The sequence below is a fragment of the Manis javanica genome, chromosome 13, assembly GCF_040802235.1.
Source record: "Manis javanica isolate MJ-LG chromosome 13, MJ_LKY, whole genome shotgun sequence".
In the NCBI taxonomy this organism is placed as follows: domain Eukaryota; kingdom Metazoa; phylum Chordata; class Mammalia; order Pholidota; family Manidae; genus Manis; species Manis javanica.
The window spans coordinates 57,048,040-57,063,308 of NC_133168.1; the positions used below are offsets into that span (position 1 = coordinate 57,048,040).

Genomic DNA, 15,269 nt, shown 5'->3' on the forward strand with positions numbered 1-15,269 from the left:
ATTTAAAAACAACTGATACAACTGATACATTTACTAAATTTCTCCAGAATTCAAAATAGAGTTCTAGCTGTAATTTTTAAATGTCTGGTAAGGTTTTAAAAATATTTTTTAGTAACTATCAAAATGCTACTAGTCCTTTATAAGCTCACCTATGCCATGGCAAAAAATCTAACAGCAGTCAACAGCAGTAGCCTCAGAAGTACAGCAAAGGTGCTCTGGGTTTTCATCCTGATTTTTTAATGAAAACTCATCCTTATTGGTCACATGATTTTATAAAGATCTGGCCCTACAGGCCATGTTTTGTACAGACTGATTATCAATGATGAACATTAGTACTAGTCATTAGACTATTAGATGAATATTAGCAATCTATTTCTCTTGAACACACAGCCCAATGGTTGAAGTTATTAGCTCTTAACATGTCTATTTTATACTTTTTACATTCCCCGAACACTGACCTATCCTCTTTGTGGGCTATGAAGGTGATAAAGCAGGAAAATTTTGGCATCTTTTAGCAACTATCCTGTTTGTGAAATACCATCTTTGAGCTTTACATACCTTATTTTTTTCTGACTCTTTATTATCACAGATGATTCAAACCTGAGCATAATATTCCATAAGAACTTGAATTTCACATTTGGCAACTAATATTCATACTCCAGCTTAAAGTAACATATTCTAAAAATTTTATATTCAGAAGGAATATATTTTTATTTCAAGATCATAGAATTCAAATTATGGAGACAAAAATATAATCTTACCATCCTATTGTCTTTAAAAAATATTTTTATAGTTAATACTGTTAATTTGCTTGATATTTTAAAGTAATTTTTCCCCTTTTCTATTTGAGAAAACAAGATGAGGAAATCTACCATTCAAAAATCTCACAGACCTTACATCCTCACTTCTATAAATATTACATAAAATAGGCTTTTAGGAGGGAAACATTTTTTTTTCTTACCTGGGATCATATTTAGAAGATGTTACCATATAAACAAAATACTTTTTAAAAGCAATTCAATTTAAAAAGACACGCACTTGAGATGAATGGCTAGACCACTGAGTTGTTTGACATCAGCCTTTAGTGACACAGTCTTCTAATCTAACAAGCAACATACTTGACACGCATGATTCATATATATATATATATATATATATATATATATATATATATATATATATATATGTTTTAGTATTCCCTTCATTAAACAAAGAGAAGGAAGCCAGACTGCATCTATTTACCTTTGATTTATAAATGAAATGCTAAGAGCATACAACAAACAAAAGCCAGTCATTCTCCCAAACACATCTGGGATCTGCCCAGCAGAGCATACCCGTGATGTTAATAGGAACCACATCAGCCTGGACTGTTTGGGCTTGCTGCCGCATCTTCTCTTCTGGTGTCGGCAGGGGAAGTGACTTGGTCCAGTTTGTTTGAGTATTAAGGTCAGAGAATTCACTTGAGGTTGGCGTTTTAGGTCTCCTGCTGGAAATGGGTCTTTCTTCTTCAGACAAAAAAATAGAGCACTGCAGGGAAAAAACAGTGAGAAGAAGCCATAGTGTGTAAAGAGCTAGCAAAAACATTTACAAATATACTTATTTAAAAAAAATCAAACTGACTGAAGGCTAAACATTTTTAAAAACCAGTCATTTTTAAAGAACAGAAGCAATGATTTACAAGAAAACTATTCCTCATCTTGGACATGACCCATGATATACATGATTAACACTGGCCTTTGTCTCTAAACCATGAGGCCTGCAAAAGGTTTTGCCGATCCACAGATCTTGTTTAAGCTCTTCCTGTTCTTCCTGTATTTACTGTGGTCAGAAAGCATATGGATTTTGTTTAACACTAGAAGCCCAGAGAAATATTACGGCTGTGGCCATTGGTTTCCATTTTTATTAAAATTTCATTTTGTTCAAAGTAATTTCTAGCTTCAATCTCATTTCCTTCAAGCTCTGACCTCAAGAAACATTTCTGAAATGATAAAGCTATTGCTCAACTAGTTGTGCTCTTCAGAAACCATTTATATGAAAAGAAAATCAGTGTGAAATTTTTTAATTATAAGAAGCTGATTGAAAGCTCTCCTCTGAGCCTTATCAGAATTCCATGAAAACATTTCTTGGCAGTGTCTGTTTTGATATAGATTAACATCCCAACTGGAAAGCCCTTCTTCAATGCCTTTCTTCCCATAACATCTTAAAAAGCATAAGCAAGAAAGTTGGTTGGGCAAGCATTTTATGATGGGCTTTACCAGGGTCCCACAGACAGTCTTGGAGCTTCTATGACAAGGAAACTCCAAGAACTCACAAACAAACAAACAAACCATAACGTGCTCAGGAACAACAACAGAAAGGGTAGCTGCCTTTTGGGAGTGACAGTTTATAATACGCAACAAATGTCAAAGAACTGTTCTTCAAGATAAAAACATTCAAACTACCACCTGTGAAAATAACGCATTTAAAAAGATTTTACTTAAGAATAAAAAGGGGATAATAGGTATAAACTTTCAATTATAAAATAAATAAGATACAGGGATGAAAAAAACAACATAGGAAGTATAATTGATAATATTTAGTAACTTTGTATGGTGACAGGTGGCAATTACACCTTTCATGGGGAGCATTTTGTAATATCTGCAATTGTCAAATCACTAAGTTGTAAAACTGAAACTAATGTAATATAGTATATCAACTACATTTTAATAACAAGTTAATTGAAAAATTAAAAGGGGGAGAGGTTTCTAGAACGTCAAAAATTTCTCTAGCCTCTCTGAAACAAGTTATGGTAGTACATGCCGTGTTTGAGAACATGCAGCTTGCTGTTGGGAGTTCATTAAAGAAAAAAAAAGTAAAAAGTCAATGAAACTTCTCAAAGGAACACCTGTTTTAAACAGCAAACCAGGTCAATTCAAACCCCCTGCCCCCATCGAAACCATATGTCCCCGGGCAAAGATAACTTCTCACACCACAGCTTTGTTTGCCTGTATTTGAACTTTCTCCAAAGGGAATCATGCCCTGTGCTCTTTGTGAGGATTTATCTATCATTGAAAAACAGGTGCAGATGCCTTTTTGGACTTAACTCAAGTTTCTAAGAGGACATTGGTAAGAAATGTACAGAAATGTTTCGGTTAGGAATCTCAAACACTTAGAAGAACACTGTTTACTGCTATTGAATTAATCTTGCTGAAAAATATCTACATTTATTCTACAACTCCAGCACGTCACAAATCTGAAAACGACTCCCCAAGAGCTAGTAAACGTAGTTTGGTGTGAGTGAGAGGGTTCTACGCTAGGAATCCAAAGACCTGAGTCTACACACTTAATTCCTTACAGTCATGTGACCTCGAGGCTGTTCCGAAACTCTGAAGTTTTCTTTGCTGTAAAATGGAACAATATGCCAATCTCCTGAATCCCACAAGAGGTACTCTTAGGATCTAATGACATCTGTATTGTCTGTAACTGTTAAATATCATGGATACAGAGGTGGTGGTGATCTAAATTTGACTTTAGGAAAGCAAAATCATGAACTGACAGGTATCCAATTATTTTCTTTTACTGAAAGGAGATCAACTATAATAAAGGCACTGTGGAAATAAAAAATATAAAATAAATCATTACTAAATATCTCAGTATATTTTGACTTTACATTCTTAGTACATAAAACATGTAAAGTGATAACTTAATTTCTTTTCCACTTAAGGAAAATGTGAAATGTTTCTAATTAAGCTGACAAATAAATACACTAAATTTATAATAAAAATGTTACTGACATCTGATTAGGATACTAAACTATACCATATCCATTCACGTTTCATCTGATTCTGTTAAAATGATTACAACTCCTATAGATTCCTGAAAGAAAATCAAAGCAAATCTTGCTGCTAAGCCAAAAATGGCTACCATTAAGCCATTCTGATGTAAATCAATTTTTTCTAGCCTTTTTGCAGTTGTAACAATCTTACTAAATTTTGATTTATAATGTATAGTCTCTTCCCTTAAGGTGCAGACCTACATACACACAAATAAATTACAACTAATTTTATTTGAGGTCATGACAGTTTGTGTAAAGGTCACATGTCTAAGATTGAATCTCAGTCTAATGAATGAGAAAGTCACTCCAATTTTCTGATATACCAACAGAAATAATTTTTCAGGCAACCCTGCTATATAGCACAAATTTTGAAAGGCCATAAGAAAACAAATCCTAACCAAAAAGGTTTAAAACAAATAAAAGTAAAGCTGCACCTTGATGGAGAAAAAAATAGCACAGTGACATCCTACAGAGAGGGTTCCCTTTTCTGTGTGAAGTCTGCCTGAGAGATGGTGAGGCACTGTTTTACGGTTTATATGCATCTCACTGGTGCTCATCTGCCCTAGTAACCTACTTTTCTTGTACTTGACTGATCGTGTCAGAATTAATAACTCTCACAGTGAAACAGTACTTCAGTTTAGCCTCCTCGTTGCCATGGGATGATCACTGGGGACAGTTAGAGTACACAACTGACAAAGATAATCTATTTTATAACTTGCCCCATCATTTGCAAGAAAATGTCCCAAACAGTGCATAAAGTTATATGCAAATGTGAGTGACTGTTATTCAGTGCCACAAACCTACTGAAGAAAAATTTAAAAACTAGGATGGTGACTTCTAGAATGATCCGACTCCCATCCCTCCCAGTATTTAGGGACATAGGAAAAATCTCCTGCATCTCAATGGCAGAATATATAATTACATTAAAATGTAATTATATATTAAAATGGATATTGTAACTCTGGACTATTTCCTTGTCCTCTTCACTGGTTTCCATGCTTCTGCCTTTCTTAACTACCTCTTTTATTGTTCTCCATCTCACAGGCTAATTTCTCAACACAGCAGCCAGAGGGATCTTTCTAAAATGTTGCTCTTCTGCTCAAACCCTCCAACATTCTTACTGTGATCTGCAAGACCCTACATGATCTATGAACTGGCCCACTGCTATCTCTGAACCCATCTCCTACTATTCTATCTCTTAACATTGTTTCAACTCTAGCCACACTATCCTCTCTGTGCAGTCCTTGTACATGCCATGTGCTCTGTTGCCTCAGGGCCTTTGCACTTGCTGTTCCCACTGAATGAAATGCTCTTCCCTTAGACATTCACACAGATTGCATCTTCTTTTTCTTCAGGTGTTTACTCTAACCCTCTTGTTGAGTTCTTACCTGTTCACCCTACCTAGAATGTCAACTTCCCCCAGTATTTTATATCCCCCTTCTCTACTTTCTTTCTTCTCTTTAGTACATATCACTAGTATTTTAGTTATTTATGTCTCATCCAGGAGACTGTAAGTTCCAGGATGCTTTAAAAATTGTGCACAGAAATATTTCAGAATTTTAGCTACAAAAGGGTCACCATTTACTAAGTGATTACTTATGGTTTGCCCTGCATTGCAGGGTTTATAGGAATTGGTACCTCATTTAATCTTTACAGCATTAGCCTGTGAAATGGAGTGAAGTAACTTTACTTTTGGAAAGTTCACAAGTGGGCAACTGGGATTAAAACCCAGACTTGGCCTCAAAGTCTCTGTTACTAAATGGTGTAAAATAACGACTGGGCAAAAATTCCTAGGTTGTCTGATCTAAAAACATAATCTCCATTTATATCTTTAAATAGGAACAAAGCCTTTTGAAAATCTGTAAATGCCAGCAGTGTGGTGCAGTGGCTAGAACACTACCCTCTGGAGTAAACCAGGAAGGATCAGCAGCTTGCATCTGTCATTTGTGAGAGGTTGATTTTGAGCAACTCAAGCTTCCCTGTATTGAGACAGAGCCACCCAGAGAGCTTCACCATGCTTCATGTCATTGGAATCCCTCAGGGTAAGGTGAATTATTTGTTTAAATATTAAATTTAAAGTTGCCCTGCTCTTGGAACTTAAATGCAACTTTTAATCCTGTCAATTGGCCAATACTGTTCATCAATACCCCATACCAACGGAGAGTCACGAATGATAAGAAACCACAATTCTTTGTGTCAAATTACTTAATTTAGAAAGGGAGATCACCTGCCATACCAGCGGTCATTTCATAAGTTTTGGATGCTGTATGACCTGCCTTTCCGAGATGACTAGATCCTGTCTCGAAATCGGACAAGTTCCCACCAGATGGACAGCAGTGCCTGAAATACAGTCCCTCAGGCAGACAGCCAAGTTACCAAAGAGTGCACATAACTATGAAACACAGATTAGCCAAGGCTTTTTTCTTTTTGTTTTAAATCTGCTATACTTTTAAAAATAAGAAAATATAATTATGACTAGAGCTAAACTTATCATTCATTTAGCATTTATTACATAAAAATAGATGTAGAACAGATGAACCTATACAGAGCACTATTTTAGAGCACAACAACCTTCAATCCTTTGGGTTTTTTTTTTGCAGTACACTTACTCAGGCTGTAGTATTTTTCTCCCAGACTTAAACTTCTCCTGGTTGTCTCTTGGTTTTCAAGATTCTAGTTTTATAAGGTAACAAAACTTTTGTAGCCTTTTATGGCTGTAGGTTTCTTCTGCCTTCAGTGTATCAGACATGGGAGAGCCTGGCTTGTGTTCTCTCCTAGTCCTTTCTTCCCCACTGGACCAAACAAAACTCACAAAAGCCAGGGGTGGGGGAAAGGGACCCATATAGAAGCACAGTTCGTGGTCCACCCAGTCACTCTATGACGGCCGGGAGACAGTGCCCATGTCCACATCACTAAATAACTTTAACTGTTCCTTCTCTCAGTCAGTACCTCAGTCCCTTTCCCACAAACCTAGCCCCTTTACCAAAGGCTCTAAACTACCTTACCACATAGTGAATTAAAATGTTTTGGATTGAAACTATCCCATATTAGGTGATCTTTTCCTTAAAGTAAATGAAAACATTAATTAGAGCATGTGTTTAAATTGATACGGTCATTTCTTGCTTTCAATAATATTTTTGTTATATTAAATGACATGTGCAAAGCATTTAGCATAACCTAATGAATATTTAAGAACTCACTACCCAACCAATGAGTTAAAATGTTACCGAGAATTGCATCTACCTCCATGCTCCTCCCTGTTTCCCTCGAGGTTAACTATTCTTCTGAATCCTGTGTTACTCTTCCCTAAATTTCTGTTATGTGTGTGTATAAAAACATCTAAATTACATATTTATATTTGCTTTTATAAAAACATTGACTTTTATATATTGACTTTTATAAAAATGGTATCATCTCTCTGTCATTTACTTTTCATTATGTCTCTAAGACACATCCATGGTGTTGCACAAGCCCATAATTCATTCATTTTACTGGAGTATACATTTCACTCCAATACCACATTTATTTATCTATTCTTTTATCAATGGACAATTGGGTTGTAAAAGTTGACTTTTCTATTATCTCATCAGTACTCTGGACTGTAGCCCAGGTTCAATTACCCGTATATTCATTGTTAGAGGGACGACAAGGGTTCCAGAGCCACAGGTCTGATTCCAATTCTGGTTCACGCTGGGGGGCAAGTGGACGTATTCACTATCTGATTGTGGTGATGGACTCGTGTGCACACATATATCAAAGATTATTAAACTGTATAATTTAAATAGGTGTCATTTATTGTGTGTAAATTACACCAAAATAATGCTGCTTGAAAAAAAGAGAAAGAATCCTCAATTTCAGTATTTAAAAACTATGTGATCTTAAGTAAGTGACATAATCTCTCCAAGACACATTTTCCTCATCTTGGATATAGGCACGATCCAAGCTACCTCGCATGGTTGCAATAGCTATTAAATAGACTCACACACAGCACTGAGTCCTGACTCTGGCTCCTGAGCTTTCCCATGTGCCAGGTGCTTGGCTCCATGTTGAGAAGACAGAGATTAACAAGAGAGGGATGTTGTCCCCGGTATTTAGGAGGGAAGGTGGATATGAATGGGATGCAATGGGACGTGTGCCACAAAAAAACTGACACAAGTTACTAGAGATATCCTCACTGGTTTGAATGCATAAAGGCCTGGAAATGACTGTCTCCAATCTTCTCATCCTTGCCTGCAATGATGCAGAGTCACAAGGTGCCCAAATGGCAGAGCAGTGAACACCCAGAGCTAGAATTGACTCCTTTGGGTTTCCACTCTGTCCTGAAATTCACACACAGAGACCCAGTGACAAATTATTACATTGAGAGTCATCATCTAAATGCTTTCTAGACCATAGGCTCCTCTAGGCCAGGGACTGTGTCCATAGACTGGGACCAAGTAGACTTAAATGGTTTTTTAAAAAATAGCATGAACAAATGAATACCAGGCAAGTTGAAGATGGAATGAGAAATGTCAATAGCAGCGTAATGAGAAGGTAACTGAGTAATTGAGTAACCGTGCCCTTTTATTTATCCAATATGGTGCAGTGAACAGAGATGGAATATGAAGTGAGAAACCCTGTGTTCACATCCTCCCTGATGCATTTAAGCTATGTAATTTTGGAAAAGGAATCTCATAATTCTGTATCCCAGTAATTACAAAATACTCCTTCACAGGAGTGTTTATGGAAAATGAGATATAATTTGTCAAAAAAGCTCTGAAAATGTTCTATAGTGTTTCTAGTATCGTGAAGTTAGTACTAGTATAACCACTAGTAATTCCACATGGATATAACCTGAAAAGACACAACCATCAGGAATTTTTTAGTAGCTGCTGAAACCTCTCCATTTCATTGTTTTAGGCAAGAAGTTCTATGTGGGTGGAGTAACACAGAATGATTGGGATAATGGCCAAATTATAAAAAAACACCATCCATTGAGTCATTTTCTTTGAAGTCCAGTTTTTCAAACCAAGCAGTTCAATAATATAATATCACACTAATCTCACTATTTGAGCATATATTATGTGCCAGGCACTATACTAAGGATTTCACAAACATTAATTCGCTTCAACTGCACAATATTCCTCCAAAGTTGGTTAGCCATGTAGTTTACCATCAAAACCAGAACTCCTCTGAGAGTGAAAGGGGGTGCTATTAATAATTACACAGGACAGCGGCTGTAAACCAGGACCATTCAGAACAAACCAGAATATGTGGTTTATAACTCCTTACAGGTGAGGAAACTGAAGCTCAGAGGGAAACAATTTACCTAAGGTCACCCACCTTCAACAGGTGGAAAAGATGCCCCAAACTGGCACTCTCAAGCATCATATTATATATAGCCAGCCTCATATTATATGACATTTGCAGTTACAGAGCAAGGCTACTGGCCCTCTTCAAAGTCCCCCTTTGATTTAAATATTTAAATATTTCTTATCATGAAGATAAAACAGAACCTGAGATGCCAGTTCAAAGAAAAACAGGGAGCAGAGTAGAAAATTTTAGTTTCTATCATACCATTAAAGTGTGTCTATAATCCCATAATCCCAGTCTAATTTATCTGTTTGATTTTGGGGGTGAATTTTACATGAAAGATTGAGTAACTCATGATTGACATCCTTTCTGCTGAGATAATGGGGCCTCTATGAATGTTTCCATGATTCAGTGAACATATCATCAAACATTACCTCCAACAATGGCAGTTGGAGAAATGACCTATTGACCCACAGGAAATATTTTGGCATCTATAACCAAACTTCCTTCAAATACCTGAATAACCTGTTTGGGGAGTAACTAGTACACACTGCAAACTGAAAGAACAAAAAAATGTCGAGACGAGAACAATGCTAAAGCAGTGACTCACCTGTGATTTTGCAGTTGAATTAAAAGGTATTTAGTGAAATTTCTAAATTTCTCTACAGAGTTTTTAACACAGCATCTTTAAATTTAGATGATATATATAACATAAATAGTTTAAAAAGCTTCAAACAATTTTTTTGTTGCTATACTACATCACCACTTTGAAAGATATGTGTGGGTATCATTAGCACAATACCTTTCTTTGTGCCATGAACATGAGTCCTACTCGGTCATGTTTTGCATAATTATTCCAGAATAATTCTCCAGAATAAACAACCAGAACAGATGTCCCCTAGGTTCTTTGTTCTATGTCCTTTACCTTTGCCTTATTAGTAACTCTTATTTTATGAGTGCTCCTATACTAAGCACATAATAAACGCTTACTATTTGTTGAATGTAAATTAGATGCTTTTAATTCCATGTAACCTTTGATCTCAGAGCATTTGTTATCTAAGCATTTCTTAACTCATGTGTCCTTCCTTCTATGTGGTCCACTACGCTCCTCACCATACCCCAACTCCCACCACTTGCCCAGGAAATACAAAGAAATTCCCAGTAGGATTTTCCATCTCATTTGACCTCTATATATATACTCTGAATTTAAAATGATCTCAACTGTAAGAGTCACTTTTAAGAAACTGAATTGCAGTTAGGGGTCTTGGTCTCAACATGAGACCATAAGCAGCTGGGTTAGAGCTGTTTCTACAGTTACAGGAGTCCCACCTGATTTCAAATGCCAACTTGATCATATGCTAAATCCTGGTAAGAGTTGGGTCTATTCCTGCTTCTTAGAAACAGAGTACTTCATATTCCATTTTTAATGTTCTGTCCTACAGGTCTATACATTCGGGTGCCATGCTGGACAAAGTCCTGACTCATTTATGTTTTTTTAATACCTGATAAGAACAGTTCTGCTTTCTCACTGCAATCTTATTTTACAGCTTTCCTAGTTATGAACCTAAGATTAAGTTTCTAGCCTTCTCCCTCCTCCTCCGATCCTCCCAAATAACTCCAAACTAAAACTAAACTACTCCACTTTTTATTGGTATTGTGTTGATTTTATAAATTAACTTGGGCAGAATAGACAGCTTTTGAGTTCTCATTGAGTTCTCTCATCTAAGAGCATGATACCTCTTCTTATTTCTTCAAATCTTATTTGTGTTCTTCAGGAGTATTTTAAAGTTTATTAATATAGATCTTGTATTTTTTTAACTAAATTTATCCCTACTTTATCTACTGCAGCATTAAAAAATTTTTCAATTGTATCTTCTAACTTGCCTTTGTAGATGCGAAAATTATCAATTTCTACATATTTTATAGCTTACTATGTCATTGAATTCTACTATCGATAGTAGTTCAAAATTTTTATTTTCTTGGATTCACCAAGTAAGTATACAAACTTATGATGCACAAAGAATGATAATACAATCCCAGTCTTTTCCTATTCTTGAACCTCTTTTTCTATAGCTTTCCTTATTGTGCTGGCTAATTCTTCGCATGCAATGTGGCAATAATGAGAGTGAATGTCCCTGCCTTCTTCCTCCATTTAATGAGAATGGCCTGTTAAAAATTAGTTGGATTTCGTGACAAGGCAGATAAATTTTGTTAAATTATGACTATCCACCTGTTCCTGTATTATTAAGTGTTTTAATCAAGAATGGCTGCTAAACTGTTATCAAATACCTTGTCAGTATCTATGGCTTTGATCTGATTTTTCTCCTCACATCTACTAATACGGTTGACATGACTGGAATTCCTAATACTGAACGTCCTTACATTACTATTGGAATCAGTCCAGGTTGAATTTGGAGTATCTGCTTTGTAACAAGCTGTTAGATTATGTCACCTAACATTTTGTTTCTGATATCCAATGACAGTGTATGTGAGTGAGACTGGTCGGTTGATTTTCTGCTTTTGTACAGTCTTTGTCAGGTGTTGGCCTCAGTGTGAGACTATTTACTTTTTTAAATTGTATCTTTTCCTTCTTTCTCTTTGCTCTAGGACAGGTGCCAGCACTGGATTACCTGCTCTTTAAAAGCCTTCGCAGAGCCCCTCTCTGTGCAGCCACATGAGCTTGGAGGTTTTTGTCAGTTTGATCCCGTTTTTCTTTTCCTATTTTTTTTAAACTGGTTTCATTTCCAGCTTTATTAAGATAAAACTGCCATGTAATATTGTGTCAATTTAAGGTGTGTGATGTGATGATTTGTATACGTGTATGTTGTTAAAATGATGACCACAGTAAGGTTAGTTAACACATCCATCACCTCATGTTACCTCATAGTAACTATTTTTTTCAACTTGGTGCAATGTTTTGATAAAATTTCTTTTTTTTAATAAGAATCATTCTGTTAAAATATTCTCCCACTAGTCAGGTTTGATAAATTACATGAATTAGAAAATCAGTTTCAATGTTATCTGTATATCTTCTAACAAAAGATGATATACACAATTTTAATTTCTAATCATAAAACCCTCTGCTTAAAAAATGTGTCGGTGACTTCCTATTAGCTATGGAATAAAAGTTAAGTCCTTCACTTAGCACTGCTCCTCTATGATCCTATCTCAGCCTCCTTCCGTGATTACTCTTGTTACCACTTTTGGTGAATCCAGTACCCACAGAGCTATTTCATCTACCACCTGCTTCGATCCTTCACAACCTCACCATCACTGCACCTCAGCCATCCACTCTCAGGGATATACCTTGGACTTGATCATTACATGATGTCTGACTTGAGGTTTTCAGAAGTGGTTATATAATTGGTAATCCTATAGAATTTGCTAACTCCTACACAATTTGCTGAGAAAAAAGAAAAGAATCAAGAATGTGTCAATGTTTAATGTTTTTGACCTAAGCATCTGGTAGAATGAAGTTGTGGCTTACTGAGGTGAGGAAAGGAGAAGGTATTGTTTTGGAAAATGGGTAAGGATGTTAGAATCAGATATTTGGATTTGGATAAGTCTGAGATCCTGGTAAGATATTTAAGTGGAGATGGATAGTAAGACATAAATACGTGAGTCCGGTCTAGAGATAGAAATTTAGGAAACTTCAATGCATGGAATCTAAAACCATGGGACTCAGTGAAATTGCTCAAGGAGTGAGTGGAGGAGCAGAGGTGCAACATCACACTGATGTTTACATATATGGGAGAAGAGCATCTAACAAATGGTTGGGAAGCAAGCAATGGTTAGTGAGAAGGAAAACCAGGAGTGTGTAGTCTCATGAATGCCTAATAAAGAAAGAGAGAAAAAGACTAATAAACCATGTCAAATGCTGCTGAGAGGTTGAGTAAGAGGAGACCCAAGAACTGACAATTAGCTTTGGCACAGTAGAGGTGGTGGGTGGGCTTGACAAGAGTGGCTGCAGTAGCATGCTGGGGATGAAAGCTGGCTTGCAGGGGTACAAAGGAGATTGTGAGGCAAGCCAGTATTGACAGCACACCAAGGCAGTTCTTCAGAGAAGTTCTATTACAAAGAGGAACTGAAAAATGTGGCAGAATTTGGAGGGGGATGAAAGATCAAAGGCAGGTTTCTTCAAGATGAAAGAAAATGTAGCATGTTTGTATAGTGGTGGTAATAAAGCAATAGAGAGAAAAAAGTGATTATTGCGAAAGTGAGTTGGCCTTAATCATTCCACTGGAAAAATATTGAGTGCCTAATGTGTACCAGGCCCTAATCTAAGCACTTTGGATACACAGGGCAGAAAAGCAGCAAGGACTGTACCCTCACTGAAATGGCAGGAAAGGTGAGTAGATACAGAATGAACAGATGTGTAAGCAGTTAGAAAGGCTTGGTTCTGAGGGGACATGCCTTCTGATTGCTTTTCCTTTTTTCCCAGTGTAGTAAACATCACAGTATTAAGAGTGGTGTTTGGAGATTTGAGACGAAGGTGCGAAATATAATTTGGGAGAGTTTAAGAGTGAATTAGTGAGTTAATATAACAGGATTGCTGGGCAGCACTTTAGGTTTGAGGTCATACATTTATAGTGAGACTAGCTAATAGCACCTGGTGTTTTTCTCCAGCCTTAAACTGCTCAGGCTGTAGTGCAAAGCAGAGGGAGAGTTGGATCAAACTGGGGTTGGGATTTCTCCAGGAAATTTGCAGAAGAACAGAGAGGCCAGCAGAGTTGAATGTGTGTGCAAAGTGAGTGCAATGGGTCATGGAATGTAAACCAGGGAAGGATGACTGAGGACATGAAGAGGGTAGGATTAGAATTTCTCATGGGATGGAATAATTTCTGTCATGGGACTCTGGAGGGATCAAGCTGGAAAAATAGTAGACGGAATTATCCTTGGCTCTTCTTTTTATTGTAACTTCAGCAAATTCTGTGGTATCCACTTTCAAAATTAACCCAGACTTTCTGCCACTGGTCCCAGACCCCATCATCTGTATCTTGCCAGGGTTACTGCAATAGCCCACTGCCTTGTCACTCTGCTTCCCTCTTCTACTCTCTATGGTCTTGTTTCCATACAGTTCCCAGACAAACAGCATTAAAGACTTCCCACCTCAGTTCCTCCAGTGCCTCCCTATTTCACCGGGGAACAACAGACCCAGTCCTTAGCATGGCCGACTAGGTCCTATGTGGTCTGGCTCTCGGTCATTTCCCCAAAGTGACTGTCACCTCTCCTCCCCTGGCTCACTAAGGGCTACTTCTGTGTCTGGCCATGGCTCACACAGGATGACCATATGACCGTCTCCAGGCCTTTGCACGTACTATCCCTCTTCCTAGAACTCTAGCTCTTTGCAGAGATATTCACGTGGGGTATTCCTACACTTCATTCTGAGGTCTGCTCTAATGACACCCTCACAGAGTCCCTTTTGAACACACTCAAATATAAAATAGCAGCCCTGTCGCTCTAAACCTCTCTTTACTATTGTTTCATCCTTCTTCATAACACTTATCACCACTTTGTGTTATATTATACTTGTTTGTCTGTTGTCACTTTCCCTCCCATGGAAGGGACTTTCTCTTTTTGACTCAGTTGGTCCTCAGAGCCTACAATGGTGCTCGGCATACTGGAGATGCTGAGTAAATATTTCTTGAGTAAATGAATGAATGAACAGCCCATTCAAAAAGATCTCAGAGATCAATCTTCTTCCACCCCCCACTACCTACATAAAGGCCCAAATAACACATCCAAAGAAACAGAGCAACTGGCAAAGCTAAGACAATTTTACCTTCTACCTCCCAGAACGTTTCCATCTTTTAACTGCCCCCTTCCTCACCATTCACACAGACATTTTTTTGGCCTAAGTCCTGCAAACAGCAACAGCCCTCTGACTATTCTTACATATCTTACCCTCTCCCACTTCCTGACTGCAACTCAGAAGAATTTTTCTTTCACGTTACTAAACAACAAACACTTACTGTAACATGTAATATACATATATATGTAACTTCATATTGTGGTTAGTTCTCCCTACCCAAGAGCTCTAAATCATCAGGTTACTGATCTTTGTGTTGTGCAGTATCTGGTACACAGCACATATCCTTAAGAAACATGTATTGCACAGGCTGCTGCTTCTTGCTGGAATGTTCTTCAAGGTTTCCACATGGCT

General features: G+C 37.2%; 1 protein-coding gene across 7 annotated transcripts in view; it reads right to left on the minus strand.

Moving 5' to 3' along the window:
* Nucleotides 1–15,269, minus strand: part of NHSL1 (NHS like 1) — a 220,008-nt gene that overhangs the window by 19,323 nt on the left and 185,416 nt on the right. For all 7 annotated transcript variants that reach the window (XM_036994847.2, XM_036994859.2, XM_017665023.3 and 4 more), the window contains one exon: nt 1,335–1,527. In XM_036994847.2, coding sequence (XP_036850742.2) covers nt 1,335–1,527 — 193 coding nt within the window. The remainder of the gene's footprint in view (nt 1–1,334; nt 1,528–15,269) is intronic.